Source organism: Saccostrea echinata, unplaced genomic scaffold (genome assembly GCF_033153115.1).
Source record: "Saccostrea echinata isolate AGI-Se365-2 ecotype Australia unplaced genomic scaffold, CSIRO_AGI_Sech_v1 ptg000030l, whole genome shotgun sequence".
Lineage (NCBI taxonomy): Eukaryota > Metazoa > Mollusca > Bivalvia > Ostreida > Ostreidae > Saccostrea > Saccostrea echinata.
In genome coordinates, this window is record NW_026889779.1 from 33,284,323 (window position 1) to 33,307,217 (window position 22,895).

The following is a 22,895-nucleotide window of genomic DNA, read 5'->3' on the forward strand; positions in this document are numbered from 1 at the left end:
ATGTTCAAATTATGTTTTATATGTTAATCAATATCTAGCAATCTTTTTCATTTTGTTTGATTCTTCTGGATTAGCAGTAGCGAAACGTTGCATTGAATCACATAACGGTATGTCATTTGATGTGCGTCTTTTGCCGATAGACTACTGCAATTAAATTAACGTGTTCTGATTTATATTAAGGATTTATCAAATATAGTGTAACTAAAGTCTCAGATTAATCAACTTTGCCATTAACAAATCATCTAAACTTATTCGGTTTTTTTTTTTTTTTTTGGGGGGGGGGGGGGTTACTGTCGACGTATTCATTTGTATTTTTTTATTGACACTTAAAGTCTAGTAAAATATTCTTTAAAAATATAAATGTTCACGTCATTTTCCAGTCAGTCTTCTGGTTTGATATTGAATTTAATAGGATAAATATTTTAAAATAGTTGACAAATAAAAATTATCGGTTTTTGAGGTTTGACCAGTTTTATTATTTTTTATGACGTCAGAACATACATTTTTTTCTACTTATCTCTGAATTCTGTTCAGTGAGAAATTACAAACGATGAAACAATGAAATTAAAGTTTTTTTTAATAGAAGTGAAGTGAAATTTTCAAGACTTATGAAAAGTAACAGAAGGAGGACTTACATAAATTTTTAAATGCTTAGAATAAAAGAAAGATTATTCTTTACGTGAGAACTCTTAATGCGAAAAAAGAAAAATATTTAATGTGGAATATAAGGTTTGCAGAAAAAGATGGGAATAAAATGTGTAAGCACCAGAAGAACAGAATTGTAGCTCATCCCTGTAAAAACAGGACATTCAGTTAGAGATGACAGGTTGGTACTGGAGCTCATCCCTGTAAAAAAAGGACATCCAATTAGAAGGTTCGTATTGGAAATAATTATTGTAAGTACATTTGGCTTACGGTCGACGAAGTTGATAATCCCCATCTTCTGTGAGCACCGTCGAACCATACTATTGCTATGGTCTAGGGTTGTATATGTTAAAAAGCGGTAGGAACTTATCAGTGGAAAATTAACTCTCAAAATATATAGATATAAAAGAAAACAATTTGTGATCTGATATTACTCTACAGTTTTCTGTTTGAAATTATATTTTAGGACAATACTCCCGCTCATCAATCCTGACTATTCAGCATACCTTGTGGAGAAAAGAATATTATTACTATATCTTGGCCAGCACAGTCGTAAAGCCTACATATAGCAGAAAATATTTGGATACAATTAAAAGAAAATTACAAGAAAACTCTGAACATAGATTCCATTCAGCTTAAAGTTCAACACAAAGTAAAGGAAATGAAGGGTCATCTAACGAGATATTAAGGTAAGACTAATAGCTTTTACATTTAATTCAGGAAGACGTTTCTGACGAGTAGCAAAATTTAATGTAAACGAAAACTATTTTGACGTCAGCGACAAATGAATGTATGGACTGTAGGTACTCCAAAGAAATATGGAAAAATTTTACTTATGCCATTATACTTCCGGTTACCTTTCAGTGGATAAAATTCTTCAAAGTCAATTCGAAGATTTAGTTTTAAATACTGTTAACATCAAAGACAACGGGAGGTATTTATTATAAGTTACCTTACCTATTCTGGATTCAAACATTTCACCAAAACAAAGATAAATGGCAGGGTCAAGTAAATATTTTACCAAGCCTGTTTCTTTATTTGTTATAAAATATATGAACTGCAGTGAAAGGCAAACCAGTAGAACTGAGAACTAGGACATATTAATGAAGTGGTGTAAATCAAATCTGGATTCATAAATTTAAAAGAACTTAAACAAAATTTGATTTTTTAGACCAGTGTTTCTGAAAAAATGGAACTTGTACTGGAAATTCAGATTTCAAAAAATCTGCTTGAATTTTTATAGGCACAAATTTACATGTAGTTTCTTTTTCGGTCGTCCTAATTAACACAGGGAAAAGTGGCTCACATGATATTCATGTGATTTTCTTTTTTATTTATTTATTATGCAAAAATCATGTAAAAATTGTATAAATATTTTTTTCATTCGAATATCATGTGAATTAGTATGTATGATATTCAAATAATTTTTTAGAACTTTCATATGAATTTTTCTTTGCACAATATTTTTTGCGATATGCTCTTCATGTAAAATTTATATGCAAGTTATGTCACATCCCATGAAGATTTCACAAAATTTTTGCATGTCTTGTTTTTCGTCCCTTTTTCAAACAAAGAATTCACATGAAATTCATGTAAATTTTTTATTTTAAAAAAATTTATGCGAGCCACTTTTGCCTGTGTATAGTAGTCTTTCAAAGCACAATTTATTCAAGTCGAGACATTCTACAGGCAAAGATGAAAAAATCTTGTTGTGGATTGTGGATTTTAATTTAGATGTATGGACGTCATTTAATTAATTAACAATATTCATTTTTCTTTCATATGTCGACCAGTTATATCCCGGTGAAATCAATATTTAGGGCACTACAGAGTCATGACTTCTGCTTTCTTATTTGAATGGTAGACTGAATACAGGCGTTACCGGTATATTAACAACTAAACTAAATAAAGGTTTTTCTCTTATACATGTAGCAATATTACATTATCATTTGTATATAGTGTCTGTACGGAATCATTTGGGAGACAGACACCATATCCGCACGCTAGAGAATGTCCTGTACTCTATCTTTACACTGCGGCAGGCTACTAACAGATCTGTTTATGTTTCAGAGGTTTCAACAGTCTTGTTTAAAGTCAGCTTTTCGTAATTTCTATGGTCATTGTATCGATCTTATTTTAATGACAGTCCATCTTTGAGTATAATTTTGAGTGACCACGGATTACTCAATTTTCTTAATCAATACACAGAACGCTGACGGAGAATATGACAGATGATGCTAACTCCTCGTAGGCACCTGGGGGTCGTAATACAAAGGGTACTTAAGTCTAAGACCATGCTTAAGAAGGACTTATGTAGAGTCTTAAACTTAAGACCATAACTAGAAGCGTGTTATAGCAAAGATAAGACAATCTTAGCAAAACTGAAGCGGCCGGTAGAGGTGACTTAACTATGTCTTAACTATCTTATACAAATACTTCGAACTATTAAATGTTCAATCTCGACGTTAAAACATTCCTCTATTCCTATTATGCATTAAAAGAATTATCTCTGTTAAATACTGGTTTCAGAATTTTTCCGGGGATGGGTTGGGGGGGGGGGCAGTTCTATTGATCACTGATAGATGATTCCAGTTTCACTCTCAATATGGCATACATGTAGATGTAAAATTTTATTTTTGGGATCTTCTGAAATACTAGTGGGACCTAGGTTATAAGCACTTATCATTATATGTAATGTATACAGTAATCATGAGGTTTGTTGTGAAAATATGCGATAAAATACATTTAAAGAGACTGAAAAATTGTCCTTGAGATAGAGGATGATGTGATGACTAGAAAGCTAATAAAGAGTGTCTGTAAATTAGATTCAATGTAGAACGCAACAAGCGCGGATTCAGACAGGGGTTCACTGCAGTCTGAGAGAAAGAACTGTTAATATGGAGATATACGAAAAATTATTTTCTGAAAACAATTCTTTTCGATCCTTGATTAAATTTTAAATAAGTATATCATAAAACATCTACGTATACAGTCTTTGCTTGCTGACATGGGCCGATGCATCAGGGAAAAAGAATTCAAATTGTCCCTACTACGAGAATGATAAAGCGAGTGAACATTTATCAAAACAAAAGAATAACAATAAAAGGTTAATTGAAAACATCCCAATTTCGAGTGATAAACAAAGGTTGTACATTTAAATTGAACCCATGCCACTTTGTGAACGTGCAAAATTTGTTTTCAAATACTAAGAATCGTTTTTACAGAATTATAGTTTTAATACGATAACTTATGTAACCTAACTAAAATATAAGAAAGGACGTCGAATTTTTATATAATTACATGCATAACTGAGTATTTTTAAACACAATTGAATAAATTGAAAAAAAAAAACTAGTGTGATTCATAAAAAATATTGTGAACATAATGTTGAGTTCGCTTAGACCTCGCTTAGTTCGTTTAAGACATAATTAAGTAGTACTTAGGCAGGTCCTAAGATTGCGCCAAAAACATACTTTTGACCGTACTTAAGTAAAAACCTTAGTAACCTTTATGTTACAACCTCCCGATCCAACTTCTGGTGTCCAGTGTTTTCCATTTAATTTTGTTTTCATTAAATGTGTGTTAATTGTTTTTTAAAAGTATAGAACCTTATTTTTTGAATTCTCCATAAAACCTACCAGAAGAAATAATTATATCATGAAAGCTCGGGAAAAGTAATAAATATACATGTATGATTTAGTCTCCTGCCTTACGTCAAATAAGGATAAGTTTTCTGTCAGTCACCCCATTTCGAGTTTTATTTAAAGTTCAAAAAGCGACATTTATCATTTTGAAATTTATCATATGTTTGTTGAATGTGAAAATTGGATTTTATCAGATTCGTGTCATATAAGAAACAACTGAGAATATTGCATATATTTTTATATTTACTTGAACATGTGTCCAAGGCTCTTTCAATGTTTTGCTCATCAGTGAAATGAAACCCCCTTTTTAACTCAACATCTGCATATTAACTTTTTGTCAATTTGTAATTTTCCGTAGCTTATTAAACAACAGTCTCTTCTGCTAAATGTTTTCAATAACCAATTGATTCTGATGAATTTATTAATAATAAAACAGTCATTTAAATAATTGTACCTGTTAGCCACGAATAAGTTAAATTATGTAGCAATAACATTAATTTGTTTTTATATGACTTACTCACATTATAAAAATATCAAATATGTCAGGATTAGTATAAGTACATCGATCTCAACACTTTTAAAAATCCTCTTTTCTTCTTTAAAAAAATAACAAAAACTAGTTGGTTTTTTTTTTTTTTTTTTTTTTTTTTTTTTTTTTTTTTTTTTTTTGTTCTTTGCTGGTTTTTTTTTTGGGGGGGGGGTGGGGGGGGGGTTTTGTTTTTTGTTTTTTTTTTCTCGGTTTTTTTTTTTTGTTTTTTTGTTTTTTTGTTTTTGTTTTTTTTTTTTGTTTTTTTTTTTTTTTTTTTTTTTTTTTTTTTTGTGATCCCAAAACAAGTTAGGCAGAAAAACAGACTCCTGAAAATGTTACCCGTTTGCCATGCTTCTCAAACACAACCAAAAAAGTAAACAGAGTTGCTGTAACATATTTTTGTAGAATATTCCCTGTAACATACAAGTCCAAAGGGTTGAATTTGTATCTAAATATTGGTCACATTGTGAGGGTCGCGTCCTATCCTCAATGTTAGTTTATATTTATGTTACAGCGGGATTTGTTTTTAATTAAAAACTCATTTTGTCAAAACATGTTTAGGCTAGAATTAATTCGAACAATTCTAATTGGAAGAATAAATTTATTTATTTTGGCTTCGTTCTTTAGAAAATGAATATAAAATTAATATTTTCTGTCACATAAAACTCAGCTCAGTAGACTATATTTATGTACAACAAAAAGCGACCGTGGGGCCATCATTTGCACTCTAATTTTCCTTTACACAAAGTTATGTAACCATGTTCAGGCTTTGAACGATGTCTTTAGATAATTGGACGACGGAAGTATAATTAAACTATAGCTTATAATGATCCCAAAAGTCTAATGAGCCATAACACTCATTATATAATTACCTACAAAAATACGTATTAATGAACAACCCTTTATGATGGCCCTTTTCTCTCCATAACTCTCAATAAGAAATATTCTTAAGCTTTGTTGTATACTTGCAATAGTTATATATTTCATTTTTGTTAGATAAATGATTTTCTAGGATCGTGATTTCTGCTTTCTTTATGCATAGCATAATTGTTGGTCCTTAGGAAAGAAATAGGTTTAAGAATATTTTATCAAATATTTTATCAAACTTACTTATCACATGGACAGTTAAGGCGGGGGAGGGGGTCCCTTCTCTTTTGTTTCAATTTGGAGAAGAAAAACACATTATTTTGTTTGAGGAATTTAAATTTCATGTTTCACCAAATGAAACTGAGTGCGTATTCCGCAGTTTCAAGCAATTTTACCAACATCAATTCATTACATATTTTGATTTCTGTTTCTGAATATATTTTGTTTAAATCAAAGATTAAAAAAAAAATCAATGCGTCTTAAAAGAAATTTATTTTTAATTTCAGAAAAACAGTCACAAAAACATTCTCAAGATACGTAAACATCGTAAACTTCTCGATAAACATTGATTTCTTACTTCCCATTATGTCTTTGGATTCTGACGTTTATTACAATTCAAAAAGACTAAAAAGACAAGTCATATATATCGGTCTTACTATAAACCAATTATACACTATGTATCTTAACTTTATGTAATGAAAAAAAATTAAAATAATGAGCAGGGAACGATCTAAAAAAAATCTACAAACAATACAAATCTGTGAATATGGAATAGAGTACGGATCCCCGGAAATTCCAGAGATGGGATCAGGTGCCTAGTAGGAGTAGGCATCCCCTGTTGACCGGTCACACCCTGACACTTCACAACCGTGAGCATCATGTATTCATCAGGTAGACGGAACAATTCGTAGTCAAATTAAGTGTAAAAACAAAGGCCCTTATTTGTTGTTTGTCCCCCATGTAACATTCTCTCTCTCTCTCTCTCTCTCTCTCTCTCTCTCTCTCTCTCTCTTTTTTTTTTTTTTTCTCTCTCTCTCTCTCTCTCTCTCTCTCTCTCTCTCTCTCTGAGGGATAGTGCCTGACTGCATCCGAGCCTGTAGCACGCCAATGAACTTTATTTAAATATTTTCTAGGTTGTATCTTCGGTATCACTTATTTATAACTTATTTCAGAATGTGTAAAATTTAATTATTTAATACTTCAATTAATCAATATATAAATTATCTTCTCTATTTCATTTGTACAGGTTCATGCATACATACAGTGACACGGCATAATGTGTACTAAATTGATTTCTTTCATAAAAGATATCAATATTTTTTAACAATTATTCGATAAAATTACACAGTCAATTAAAATTCATTATTGTCATTTGCAAAATTATTTTGTTAAAAAAATTCTGATTCTACACACATGTACTCCAAAGTTGATTCACCGAAATGCTGGGGTTTTTGAATAATAATATCTATGTAGTTTTTGGAGAATAGGTCTTTCATCAATCTGTTGGAATTTCAATTTGTAATAATTAAGCCCCATTATAAGCACACCTGTTTTTGTATCCACATGAAGCAGAATTCAAAACTTCTAAAAGTCTCCTACTATGGTCGTCAATTCGACATCTTAAAAATATCGACGATGTTTTATCTATAAACAGAATCCATTTTCATTCATGCGTTGATTCGATATATCACTTTTCAATCGTCAACTTCCCTAACATATATATGTAGCAATATACCGTTATCACCTGCATATGGGATTTATGTCTCTCAGTTTATTTGATACGCAAGAGAATGCTCTACGTTAACAATTTCTAAAACGAGGAAAACTATTGAAAAACAAGTTGATGAAACAAGAATATCAACAGACTCGTTTAAATTCATCCTTTCGCAAGTTATATGGTAGATACAATGACCTTATCAGCTAATGCAATCCATTCTTAAGTCAAATGCTGACTGACTTTTTTCATCCTAATTGTTAGGCCATTATTTACACACTGAATTGTCTACGAATGTTTCGTTTTTACCGATCTTGACAAGCAGCACACGACGGGTGTGCCTGGCGGCAGGGGATGCTCACTCCTCCATGACACCTGATCCCACCTCTGATGTTCTAGAGGCATGTATTTGCTCTGCTCCTGATTTGTATTGTTTGAGTGGAAGTTTGAGCTTGAGTGCTGTTCATTATCTCCATGTTACATTATATTTACATTTGAGACAAATATTCAAACGGAATATTACGAACAACCTATCTTATCACGATATTGTCACATTCAGTGACATAGAAGTTATTAGGTCATGAAATGTCACTTAATTTCAACATTCAAAATGTTTAAATCATGTTAGTAATTAAATTCTGGAAATCTAGTATGTATATAATGATAGTTAAATTAATGATACAAAACCATTTTTCCTTCTGTATTCAATAATTCAGAAGTGAAAAAAGAATAAAATAGATAACACTATCAATGTCTACTGGTACCAGCTGACAAAGCATGTAACAACGTTGTCTTTGTAAGGCTCAATATCAAAACTGTATTTCAGAAGAGCTGGGATTTAATTCTACAAGTGTTAGTCTATTTTAGATCCATATTTCCCTACTTAGGAGGAAATTTTTCAAAATCATCTCAGTTTTTAATATTTTTCCCAACTATCAAATTGAATTAGAATTACCATACCTATACTGGATTCCTAAAAAGATATATAGCGGGTATATATATATATATATATATATATATATATATATATATATATAATGAAAAGATTGAAAATAACTGTAAATAACGAACATTGATAGATCTCACAAAAACTATAAACAATACAATACTGTATAGAGAACATAAAACACGGACCTCTGAGAATTCCTGAGTTGGGATTCGGGGTCTGGGAGGAGTAAGCATGCACTAGAATACCAACAAGACCATCTATCCTAATGTGTCGGATCTTCTAAATAAATAGGTACAAGGTCACAAAAGGGAATTTTATACAAAGCACTAAAGATGACAAAAAACAGGAACAATAGAGGTCTGAAAAAAAAAAAAAAAAAAAAAAAAAAATATATATATATATATATATATATATATATATATATATATATATATATATATATATATATATATATATAAGCAATTTCTATTGTTCGTATAGTTGGTCATTTTATATACATATGTGTATATATAAATAAAATTGCAGTAACTTTCTTATGATTATTGACATCATTTCTCTAGGTTTATTAACAGGCTATGAAGAGAGGGGCGGTTACTCCTGAATATCCGGACAGGGAAATCATATCTCCTATGTCCGGAAAATCCCTACAAGTTGGAGGAAGTTATCAAGATCTCCTGCAAAAAAATCTCCGGGACACAGGTGGATGTCGGAGAGTCGTCGAACACTGGAGAATGATTCTTGTCATCATCATCCCAATCGTCGCTATGATCGTTTTCTCGACCTTTAACCTTAGTAATGCTATTCAGCTGATGGAGGACACAGATGCTGCTACATCACAAATAAACTCTGCTCAGATGTTCGCGAATTTAATTCAGATGCTTCAACGAGAAAGGGGAAGGTCTGCCACATTTTTAACTGTAAATGGAAATGCGTCTGAGGCTCAGAGCCTACTCCAGGAAGCACAGCAGAACACTGACGCCGGCATACAAAACATCGCCTTTGGAAACAGAATGTTTTCTATAAATACTACAACATACACCAAAAAGGATATAATTTCTAGTATAAGAGAAACTAGAAATAAAATCTGGAACACCGAAGTAACAGTCCTAGAAGTCTTAGAATTTTATACAAATATAAATAACGCATTGATGGATGAAATGCTAGTGGGTGTACAAATACCCGAAGGAAAGCATCTTTACTCCAAATTGTTTGTGTTAGTGGCACTTCTACGTCACATTGACCTTATTGGCCTTCAAAGAGCTAGAATAGCCTATCTTTTCACAATATGTGGATTCACAAACCATGAATTTCAAATGTACCGATACACTGAAGGTAAAGCAAAATCGTACTTAGAAATTGTGGTTACCTATGATTCCAGCATTGCCAATACATACACAGAAAGCGACTTTAATGCGGAAAGATACCTTCACGAAGTAAGCTTGAAACTGTGGGCTAATAATTCTTACGATTGCCAAAACCAGACTGAGGAGGAAAGGTTTGCTATGAGTGTAGAATGGTTTAGGAACATGACAATGATTATAGACTTCTCCTTTCTCATTCATCACAATTCTTCCAGACTACTAAAGGAAAATCTCTCAGACATCCGAAGCGAGGCTCAGTTCCGTTTTGTTTTATTCATATGCCTACAGGTGATTGTGGCATTAGCAAGCTTTACATTGCTGGTTTGGTATATATCGTGTGTTAACAAAATGACGTTACGAATCGCAAGGTATGCAAGCGACATCAAATCCAAAACCAAGGAATTAGCCGAAGAAAAGAGACTTACAGAGAAACTTCTATACCGGATGCTACCTAGGAAAATTGCAATGCAGTTGAAATCAAAGGGATTTGTACCCGCTGAAGAATTTTCTCAGGCTTCTGTCTATTTCAGTGACATCGTTGATTTCACTTCACTGTGCAGTAGAAGCTCACCTTTGCAGGTTATAGACCTACTTAACGAAATATATTCGTAAGTTTATCCGAATATATTTTTCATCTTTTAATTCTTCAATATTTCAATAGTGAACTATGTCCGTTTTTGTTCCGTAAACATTTCTTTCAAAATGAAAGATTCTGTCCACTTTCCTGACAATTAATTTAAATATAACTTTAAAAAGAATTTATAATAGAAATACAAACAGATAGGCAATATCACCAACACAATGCAGTAGAAATAAATCTTTATTATATTTCATTTTGAGTCACAAATTTCTATCAATTATTCTATTAATGTAAATACATGTATACTCTATCCTTTAAAGATTATTCTTGTATTATCTACATTATCTGGAATGGTATCCTTTTCTACTTCCTTTTCTCCGATAGCCTGTTTGATAACTGTATTGATAAGTATGACGTGTACAAAGTGGAGACCATTGGGGATGCCTACATGGTTACAAGCGGGATTCCAGTCTCAAATGGACATGCGCATGCGCTCCATATCTGTAACATGGCTCTGGATATCCGGGACAGTATGACTAACTTCCGGTCCCCTGTTCACTCCTCTGAGGTTATCAAAATACGCATTGGTATACATTCAGGTGAGCTAATAGAGGAATTGAAACCAAATGAAAAATTTCCAAAACCTTTGATTTCATTTTCAAAATTTGAATAACAACTGAAGTTGTGCCATAGAGTATTGCATGAACTAAAGAACCCTAGTATCAGTTAGCTCTGTTTTCTAATTTTTCTATCATGTCATCACAGAAAAACGATGCTGGAATTTTTATTGAGATACTTAAAATGCATGAAATGTTAGTGAAATGCAGGACTTTTTGTATACAAGCTACAAAAAATCTATTGTTGCATCACACAGTGGTGCAGAATCGCTCAGATTAAAATTGTAGCCCTATGCCTTGGAAACTACATTTTGAGCTTGACTTATCTGGCGTTGGTTAGCATTTATTATCCAAGACCTAGTATTATCATTAGATCTAGCATTTTCATAGAGATTTTATGTGCACAAGATTGCTTTAAATATCAGATGTGATGAGATGGGAAGTCCTATACGTTGACTTAAACCAGGGTTACCCATATGTAAAAATATAAAATAAGGTCTTTGGCATCATCTATAGCATATATTTAACTTCAAAGTAGCATTCAAAGATGCACCAATTGTATCGTTCTTATTTATATATATCATATTTGATTAGATTGATTAAATTGGAACAGACATAATTGTTGTTTTTAACCAGATTTGTCTAAGCGTAACATTTTAGGTCAAATACATCGAAATTACTTGGATATTAACGAAAACATATAACTATTAAATTTCGTTATTACTTCAATGCATGCAGAGCTTTTCAGTTTTGTTAAAGGTCAGCAAAGCAGGAATCTATAAGGCAGACTTCTGTTGAATATTAGTTATCTTCTTAATTAATAAAAGAAAAAAGCGAATGACTTCATATTTGATATAAAGCAATTCATAAGGAAAATGTCACTCAAAAAACACACACAGAAAAGTCCATTAACCCCTCTGCTCAGGAAATACATATTTTCTAATTAGAAATATCTGCTTATGTCACAGTACTACATTTAGATATATAAGTGTCCAAAGTATTGCACAAGAAGCCAATAATCTTGGTATCTGCCAAACGAAAGTAATTCAAAATACACTAGGTAATATATTTTTAACGTATTTTTTAATGAATTCAATTTTAATTTCTTCTCAACATTCAATATTGTTACTTTACTGAGAAATGTAAATACGTGTCTTCACTACGATTGGAATAAATAATGCAATTTTCCTCCTAAATAGTGGCATTAAGTTAAGCTTACTTGCTAGAAATGACGATGCTTCATTAATTGTATGACAATTTACATTTTGGAACAAGTGGTTGACAAATAGCTGTATTTAGGTTTATATAAAATTAAATTTCGTTTTCCGATTTGAGATGTGTAATCTTCAAGTAACAGTAAAACATGGACTAAAGATATACTTTTAGTTGATATTTGATTTAAACGAGCAAACTGAAAATGATCTTTTTTATTGTATTATCTAGTCAACTTTTGAAGCCGACTTTATTCAAAAATTTCTGCATGAGAGGAAGAAATCTTTTGCTTTAAGCCTTCTTTACGCCATTGACATATGACAATTCGACATTGAGATAAATATCGACGACGTTTCATCAATTTATCTTTATTCATGTGCTGACTTGGTATATTCAAGTGAACTCGAAATAATGTGCCGCCTCTGTTTCACAATAGGATTTTTAACTGAATCTAGATATTAAAGGCAAACTAACAAATATATGACAGTCTGAATTGCTTCAGATTTTCTATCGTCAAATTCATCTGTTTCAGAAGGAATATTTTGCTATCACCTGCATACGGCGTTTTCATGTTCCCCAACCGATTCGGTACACAAGAGCATGTTCTGAAAAAGATAAGTTTTTAGTCCGAGGCATGGTATTGAAAAACATGTTGATATTGTAGGTCTTTTAATAGTCTGGTATAAAGTCAGTATTTCACAAATTTTATTGTCATCATGGTGATCATGTTTGCAAATTCAACTTATCGTTGGGTAAATTTGTACTGACATATTTTATACCAATTGTTATGCCATTGTTTTAAAACAAGGATCGAATGTCTACCGATTTCACTGTTTACATGATCAATGCTGAAAACTAATTACGGATTTAATTAGTTAACAGGGGATTCCTACTCTACCTTAATACAAGATTCCACCTTGTATGTTTCCAGAGTTTTCTTTTGATGCCCTGTTCACGATTCATCATGTCTACAGAAATAATGAATGTGATCACTGTTGCCCTTTTCATTCAAATTGTCTCCATTATTTAAGGAAATACTAACGTGAGAATGAAATCAATTTTTTCCAACTTTTTTTCTTTGGGTATTCTATATTAATTTTTGCCTAGGTGTCTAGAAATTCCTGTCAGATAGATGGATGAAAAGTATATGCATAATTAAGATGCATCCCCCCATACACACAACATATTCCTACTTTTGAAATTGATACTAAAATCATGCTAAAGTTCCTCATTGACAACATCTTTATAGTTTTTGGAGACTGTCTTCCAACAAACTGTTATAATTCCAATGGGTACTTACATGCATTTAGCTCTAGTATTAGCAGACATGCTTTTAAATTCCTATGAAGCAAAATCGAAACAAAAACTTCTACATGAGAAGAAAAACACGTGCTGTGGCCTTGAACTCGACATTCATAAACATCAACGACGTGTTATCAAATAACAATTATTAATTCCATACATATGTTGACTCGATATATCAAAAAGAACTCGAATCAAAGACACACAGAGTCTGTCACATCTGTTTCATATCTGGATATTTTACTTAGGGCCAACTAACAACTTAATTGAGGACTATGAAGAAATATTCCGCTTTCATCTATATATGGTGTTTACGTTTTTTAACATATTCGATTGTAATGGACTTTGAACTTGAATATTAATTGTTCGTTATCTAAATATTTCATTCTCAAGAATATGCTCTGAGTACGATCAATTCTTAAACCGAGACAGTTTACTGACAGATAAGTTGATATTACATGGGTTTCAACAACTTCTTTAAAGTCAGCATTTCGTAAATTCTATGGTCCTTATAATGACCTTGTTAGATCGTATTCTGACTGACATATATCATACCAACTGTACCAATTTTAGGCCTTGTTTTATACCATGTTTTATGCCTAGTTCACATATTTGTTTTGCTTTCAGGTTTTTTTAAAGATCCATCACTGTTCGTTATTTTTGCCTTTTTCATTGTTACAAACAAAATAACTAAATACATTCAAGTTGGGTTTTTTTTTATTATTTGTGTTGAAATAAGATGGTTTCTTTATTCAGTTAGAGATCCATGGCTTATGTCTCATTGGCGCTTTCACAACGTATCGATCAAGGTCGGTACATGTATACATTCCAAAGAAACTTTACTTGCACGAAGAAAAACAACATATGAACTATCCATCCTATTTTGGTATCAATTTACGTCTTGCATAACTACAATTTTTTGTTCAGGTGAGACATAAATGTATTTATAAGAAAGTCAATTATTTAGTATCTAAGCCAAAATCTTTGAAGGAGCGAATTACTCTCTGTCTGCACCAATACGGAGATCCTGAAAATTTGAAGCACATTCCCCCCTTAAAAAATAAAGTGGGGCTACATTATTGGAGAAAATACTTTTCCAGCAGTATATGTAAGACAATTTAATTACCTATAGTACATGCACATGCGCTGTCGCTACTGTCTGAAAGATTAAATACCGATTATTTACACTATAACACAACGCTGCAGATGCCTTTATGCTCATCAGAGCCGCTTATAGACATTTTCAAATGGGGAGTAGGAGATTTATTTTTTTATATACATTTGTACTGTTGAACTTTGCATTTAAAAAGGGTACATGGCACGCAGTTTTTTTTTTTTAAATCTGAATGATTACTTTAAAAAAAAAAAAAAAAAAAAAAAAAAAAAAATTGAGGTTTCTACGCTATACGTTCAAAACAAATTAATATTAAAAAGCGGAATGAAATTCTAAATTAAATAGCAGAATATAAAATGAAGTAAATCATATAATTATCGGGTAGCATATTCCAGTATTTACTTCTGTGATCATTGTTCTTAAAGTCATAGAATGACTTTGTTTGATGAGAAAAATTGAATAACATTTTTTCTTCCTAAATTGTCAATAGAAATCCCTTGAAAATAGAATTGTTTTGTTAGCAATGGCATCTATTCGGTTTCTTGCGCTGGCGCGGGAATCAATCTAACTTAAAAAAAAAAAAAAAAAAAAGAATAATAGACCTAAGAGGTTTCAGAATGATAGATGGATGATTAAATCTGAGTATGAAAAGCTTACAAGAAATTTTGAAAAGGTCATTAAGCAAATAATTTTTTTTAAATCAAACCTGTGTATGAAATTGTGATAAGAAAAGAATATTGCTAAAAATTATACCTTTGAGAACTTTAATTAAAACACAAACTGACAAAAGAAGCAGTATATGAAAGATTCTACGGTAACGCTGTACATTTTCTTTTCTAAGGAGACCACTTATTATTCGTATCTTTTCAAAATCACTTTCAATATTCAAACTATCTATTTTTTTATGCGATCAATCGTGATAATTTACATAAATGTCGAAGGCGTTTATGCGTAAAATTATCACGCAAGCAAACTGATTGTGCATCATCATAAACAAAACAAAAAAAAAACAGAGAATTTTCTACCTGATCATTGATTCAATAATTTTTTTTTTCAATAATAAGAAATTTCAGCAAGCCCAGCAAAGTGTATTACTAAGCAACACAGCGAGAAAGCATGCAGTTCTGTGACGTGCATGGTGAGCAAATACCTTTGTGAGATTAAAAAGCTATTACAATATTTGTAGTTTTATTTTGGACAAAAACTTTGAAAAGGTAATTATAATGGCTAATGCACATAGACTGTTCAATACAATCCACTTGATTACAACGCCAAACCAGTCACCTAAAATCATACTGAATAATCAAGCTTCGTACAGCTGATCTCCACCATTAATACTATCAGTCCCCAAACGTCATCAATCATGCGTTTCCAAAGAATTAATCTTCAATATTTGTTGTGCAAATTCAGAAGGAACTCAATATTTTTATTCGCTCTTTTTTAAAATAAAATATTTAGTTAACAATTGTTTTTGTTACACATCTTCCTACCGGTCACAGTTGCCTAGTTGGAGGGCGATCGCTTCGAAATCGGGAGGCCCGGGTTCGATTCCCGTTCGCCGCGCCAAATTTTCCTAAGACGTAAACATAGAGCTATTCCTTCGCCATACGCCCAGCACTAGAAATGAAATTCACGAATGTTTCGGATGAGATCCTAATTAAAAACTGAGGTTCCGTGTCATAGTAAGCGTACACACGATAAAACCCCTCACTGCTCAATGGACCTGAGTGCCGAGTATAGGTCTAAATTTGAGCCCTTCACTGGTATATGCAGGACCCTAATTTAGTCACCATGGCGCCTAAAAGTTTTGATTGGCACCTAGTATTTCTCTACTATAAGTCGCCAAATTGGTCACCATTTTAAATTGATTTGGCGATCGTCGAATTCCGGAACTATAAACATTTTCAACAATCTTTTTTACTTCTTTTTCTGAAGGGGCGAAAAGAAATTTTTAAGCTGAGAAAATCATATTCTAGTTACTGTTTTTCCTACATTACTATTTCGACAAGGCGGTGGGAGCACAAAGATACTCTTGTGTCCCTCCACTTTCAAAAATGGAAGGAGCACTGGACACCCCCTCCCATGACTATCCCTCATGGGTTCCTATATTTACTAATATCAGCTTTTAAAGTAAATTTGCCTGGCGATTAAAATTCTGCATTGGCGACTTAATTTTTTTAGGAGCCAGCTGGCGCCTTAATTTTAGAGGTCACTTAGAGACCTGATATGGTGACGTCTATATGAGTGAAAAATTCTCGAATTGGGCGTAAATAGAGGATATTCAATGTTTTATAGCTGCGTATGGAGTTTATTTCACGAGTGGGACAGAATTGTTTTTATATGTAAGGGTTAATGTACGAGTAGCTCTCCATTCCTTTAAAGTAATGGAGCCGAGGCCCCGAGCGGGCCTAGGTCCTTTGCCATTTTATAAATGAAGTGCTATGAGTATATTCACCCGCTTAAAATCCACTGATGTAAATGTTTGTACAATATTGCTTGTCAGTATATATATAAAAAGACATTCTTTAAATTCAATACAATTTAAATATACATTTAAAGTGTAAGTAGTATTTAATTATAAATAGAGAAATTACAGCATAGAAAGTGTTTTGTAGTTAGTTAAACCCTCACTCCCTCAACAGCTTCAATAGCGTAGTAAGATGAGTGTTCGAATACTAATGGAAAGTTACCGAGTTCGACTCCCAGAAGTGCTACACTTCTTCTTAATATGAAAATATAACTTTATGAATATAAAATTTTCTAAGTTCTTGACCAAGTAGATGCATGGAAAGTAGAAATTTGTAACAAACACCGTTTTAATGTTCTGAAAAGTAATGGAGCGCTCAAACAAAAAGTGACGTCACAAGTGGATTTTTACAAAAATTCCTGTCTCAGGAGTGAAATAAATTCCATAGCCAACTAAAAAATATTGAATTTTCTGTTTATTACATTTTCTTTGATTTTATCTTAGCCTCTGTTTTTTTTTTTTTTTTTTTTTTTTCGTAACCTAATGCCATATGCTGTGACATCATAATTGAAGAGTTGAGACGTCATAGCTTAGCATTTGTGAGATTGAAAACGTTGATAACATTAGACTTCAACAACACATTTGGAGAAACTTTGGCAGTTCAGTCTCTTTGTCAAGATGGTTTAGTTACGCTATCTCAGAGCAGACCTGGAATTATTTTACAACACTTTCCTGAAGGGAAAGAAAATCGAGAGTTTGATCTTCTGTTACACTGTGAAAGAATACCTCTTTCATATTCATAAACACTGTGACATATTATGACTTATATTCAGTAAATAAATTACAATATATCACTGTTGAGAATGTAATAAAATAATATACAAGAAATCAATCCATGTGTTCCTACTTTGTTAAAAGGATATAATACTGAGAGCTGAGGACTTTCTGTAACTATGCTAAAACTCCCCTAAGGATTTGTTAGAATGCACTACTTGCTACTTACGATATATGCTATTTCAGGGCCCTGTGTGGCGGGGGTGGTAGGGAAAAAGATGCCTCGTTACTGTTTGTTTGGAGATACCGTCAATACAGCCTCCAGAATGGAGTCGACCAGCCAAGGTACGAGCAGTTGAAATTCTTATAGTTTTTACTGTACTTCGCTTAATTTTCGCGACACTTAATTTTCGTGCTATTGTTGTTTGGTATTTATAAGCGAGACATTTTACACGAGATTTGGTCTTTGTATGATCTTACATATTACTAATGTACGTGATAATGATTTTTTTTTTCGAGCAGGCAGTCTCGCATACTTACGCGAACATAAAGATCTCACAAATAAAAATTGATTCATAGTATACGGAGAAAATATTCTTTTTAAGAAATACAGATATCTTATTGATAATGGAGAATACATCTAACATTACACTGAATTTAGCTCAATATATGTTATATGAAATGTTTTTCATAGAGCCTTAAAAATTTTGATTATGTCCCTTTTCTTCAGGTGGAAGAATACAATTGAGCTCCACCACTTGTGAAATAATTAGTAGATATGATTATTTTCAATATACTGCCAGGGGATTTATTAAAATCAAGGTAACATACTGATTATTCATACTTCATATTTTTATCTGGTCAAAGCATGTTTTCAAGATTGTGATCAGGTATTTGATTCATAATTGTCACGAAAAGGGTTGATAATTCAATATTTCTAATGGAAAGTATCACCTGCATATGGTGTTCACGTCTCCCAACTTAGTCGGTACTCAAGAGCATGCTCTGAGTACGATTAATTTTTAAACCAGGTAAGACTACTGACATATTGTTTGATGTTACAGAGATTTCAATTACCTCATTTAAAATTAGCATTTCAAAAATTTCTAATTGTAAGGTCATTTTCATGACTGTGTTAGCAAATATAAGCCATCATTTTGGCTGACGTGTTTCATACCAATTGTTATGCGTGTTTTTATACTAAATTTGATTAAGGAATATTCCGTATACCTGATCAATACAAGGGACTCGCAGAGCGAGTGAACAGTCGAGAGGGGATGATTATTCCTTTAAGGCATCTAGCCCCACTTCTGAAATTTCCTGGGGTTCATGATTTATGCCATGTTCATACATTTCTATCGTTTGAAGTTTTTTTAAAGATCACTTTTCGTTTATTTCCACCTTTTTCATTTAGTGGTTTATAACCAATAAGTGGAAAAAGAAGAAATCTTAAATTGAATAATATACATGGCAGTGTTATTGTTAAAACATTTCAAGCTGTATCTTAAATTTATTTGTTGTTAACAAAGTTGCTTGTTTCTATGATTAAAGGTTCTTAAGTATATTAATATTTTCATAATATTACGGGGTAAAGTTTTTAAAGAAAGAAATGCTTGTGGTTACAGACTCTATTGCTATTACAGGTAAACCAAGGTCTTACTTTATTTCTTTATTGCAGGGTAAAGGAGAAATGATGACTTATTGGCTGGAAGCTTCAAAACAAAAACCCTCTGTTCGAATGATTTGTTAATAACAACTACATTTTTGCATTTTCATTATTTGTTTCTAATCCATCATGTATCGTTTGACTTTTTGTACTTACACAAGCCATAACATTCAAAGTGTTGAAGCATTAATTCCAAAACTAGTACATTTATATGTCCTATATACCTAGTTAAGTTTCATAACAATTTAAAATTTGAACTCAAAACAGAAGTTTTTCAATAATCAATGTGAAGGATCGATGATGTATATTCAGATAGATTTCTTCACAATCAGGCTAGTTTAAAAGTGTTGTTTAGCAAAAGGTAAAAGCTTTCAAATATTGAATGTAGCTCTTAACAGGAAACATAAGCGTCGGAACCAGGAGCTAAAGGGGGCTTAATTCCCCACTTTTTTTTTCAAAGAGAATTGATACTGAAAGAAGTGATATCCCCTCCCCCGAAATAGGATTTTCGGGCTTGGAAAATTTTCAATTTTCTTTTTCTTTTTTTTTGGGGGGGGGGGGGCCAAGCTTTTTACAGATTTGATTTTTTTTTCTCTTTTAATTAGCCCCCCCCCCCCACTTTTAATTTGCTGACGCCTTCCGGCGCCTATGGAAAAATAAATATGTGACTCAGGAGAAAGGAAATGTTCTTATAAATCCATACAATGTAGCTGACACAGCGTACAGAACTTTTCAATTTTAATATAATTGTAAGTTTTCCCTGTTGAAAATATATTATATTAAATTTTTTCCTTGACATTGGTAAGTAAAGAAGAGTTCAAGCTAACTGAATATGTGTTGTCAAAATGATATACTTTTTCCGTAATAGACTCATATTATTGAAATAAATCGTTTCTAATATAGCTTAAAAACAACATTTCTACCATCCAAATTTTCACAACAAGTCAGCAATTAGGAGAACAACAATATAGCTACAAGCAGGATAATTTAAAAATGACGTCATTTAAAAATGCTTAATATACACTGGCATGATATTTTTTTAATATTTTTATGAATCAAACATTTTCTACTTTCGCATTTACAATAAAACAAATTTCACATCTAGTATGTTTTAATTCTGCAAACTAGAATCAAGGAATTCTTCAGCAATAATTATCATGGAAATGAGAAGAGTGTGCTTCAAACCCAGGTTTTCATTACCGCTTGCAAATTACATACGTTTCGTTTTTGCAGACTCAATATGAAACTTTAAAAATAGTATTGATAAACTATGACTTTTTTACTGAATAAAAATTAAATTTAGTTTGTTTGTTGTTTTGGCTGCAAAAATTAAAGTAACCAATGTGCATAACATGTATCCTGTGTTCGTTACATGTGCTGTAAAGACATACTCTATTGAGCGTTAGTCCTATTTTAAGGATATGTTTTGCCTCAACTTCGAAAATGGGGAAAAGATACTTGATTGACATTATCTATGTAGTTTTTGGAGATCAGGTCTTCCAACAATCTTTTGGAATTCCCATGGGTACCAATTGCTCCTCCTTATTAGCAGACCTATTCTTGTTTTCATATGAAGCAGAATTTATTCAAAAACTTCTACATGAGAAGAAGGAAACACTTGCTGTGGCCTTCAACTCGACCTTTAGATATATCGACGACGTATTATCAATTAACAATAGTTACTTTCATTCACATGTCGACTCGATATATCCCAGTGAACTTGAAATAAAAGACACCACACAGTCTGCCACATCTGTTTCATACTTAGATATTTACTAGAAAAAGACGTTAATGGTAACCTAACAACAAAGCTTTATGATAAACGTGATGACTTCAACTTTTCAATCGTCAACTTCCCTTACTTATGTAGCAATATATCCTTATCACCTGCATATGGGGTATATGTCTCTCAGTTGATTCGATACGCAAGAGCATGCTCTACGTATGAACAATTTCTTAAAAGGCAAGCTATTGACAAACAAGTTGACGAAACAAAGATATCAACAGTCTCGTTTGAAGTCATCTTTTCGCAAGTTCTTCGGTCGATACAATGACCTTGTCAGCATATACAACCTGTCATTGAGTCAAATGCTGACTGACGTTTTTCATACTAATTGTTAGGCCATTATTTATACACTGAACTGTCTACGGATATTTCCAGTTTTTTTCCCCGATCATGACAAGGAGCACACGGCGGATGCGACCGGTCAGCAGGGGATGCTCACTCCTCCATGGCACCTGATCCCACCCCTCAATTTTGAGGTCCGTGTTTGCTCTGCTCCAAATTCGTATCATTTCATTGGACTTTCGAGATTGAATACTGTTCGTTATCTTCATATTTCATTCTTCTTTAGCGTCTTTTTTGTACAAACGAAACAAATGTTTTCATTGCGTGTCTATGATGAGGAAAAGTATGTGTACCTTTTACTTTTTACATATTATTTCTTGTAGCTGTGTAATTCCTGCCACTTTCCAACGACTGCATTACGTGAAAATTGGGACCCGCCGTCCGACTGATCAGTTCAGTGTTTTACTTCTTCGCAATAGAGGTAATGAATGCTTCAGTCGTATACGTCTAGCAATATACAGAAAATACAAAGAATTAAATAGTATACACAAAGAACCAAATCTACGATGACTGAATGCATTATATTTATGCTGGCACTTGATCTTTTTAATACCAATTTTTTTCATGTTCCTTAGGGGCTTTGAGCTTTTAAATAAACCTTAGATGTCATCTGTTTGAAATGATGCACCACATCACATTGTTATTATATTAACAATGAGGGACTTTTTTTTTATTTCATACTTTTATTTTCTTTAACCATTATCATTTTTGTATTTCATATACGGTGAAGTAACTAAAAGAAATAAAAAGTAGTCTTCCATACCCGAGGTACAAAACTTTACCTTGGAAGACTTGAGAAAAAATACTGGCATAAAATTATACGATCTAGAATGGTTCCAATTTAGTTTCTAAAAAGAACAATTTCAAAGTTCCGCATATCTGATTATGTAAATCGTGGAACCAGATTCGAGCAACTCTGTTTCCTCTCTATTTAGATATATCGACGTTTTGTCAATTAATGATATCTAAGTTGATTCGATATATGCCTTTGAACTCGAAATAAAGACACTGCGGAGACTGACGCATCTGTTTCATATTTGATATTTTGCTTAAGAAAAACATTGATGACACACAACAACTTTATAATAAACGTGATTACTCCAATTTTTCTATCGTCAACTGCTTTTACCGTTTTCATGTATATACCATTATCACCTGCATATAGAGTTTATGTCTCCCAACTGAGTCGAGAGCATGTTCTACGGAGGAACAATTTCTATGTGACTTTATAATTGTGAATCAATTACAGAATAGGCTTTTTCACATCGTGGACAACACTTTCATCAATAAAATTGGAACTCTTCAATTTTCATATCTTGTGATTGG

General features: G+C 32.4%; 1 protein-coding gene across 1 annotated transcript; it reads left to right on the plus strand.

Moving 5' to 3' along the window:
• Positions 1–8,923: 8,923 nt before the first annotated feature.
• On the plus strand, positions 8,924–19,525 carry LOC133196742 (guanylate cyclase beta-like). The gene is made up of 5 exons (XM_061332602.1): positions 8,924–10,317; positions 10,674–10,888; positions 18,022–18,120; positions 18,506–18,597; positions 19,454–19,525. The coding sequence occupies exons 1-5, from the start codon at positions 8,924–8,926 to the stop codon at positions 19,523–19,525; spliced, it is 1,872 nt and encodes a 623-aa protein (XP_061188586.1).
• The last annotated feature ends 3,370 nt before the right edge of the window (positions 19,526–22,895 follow it).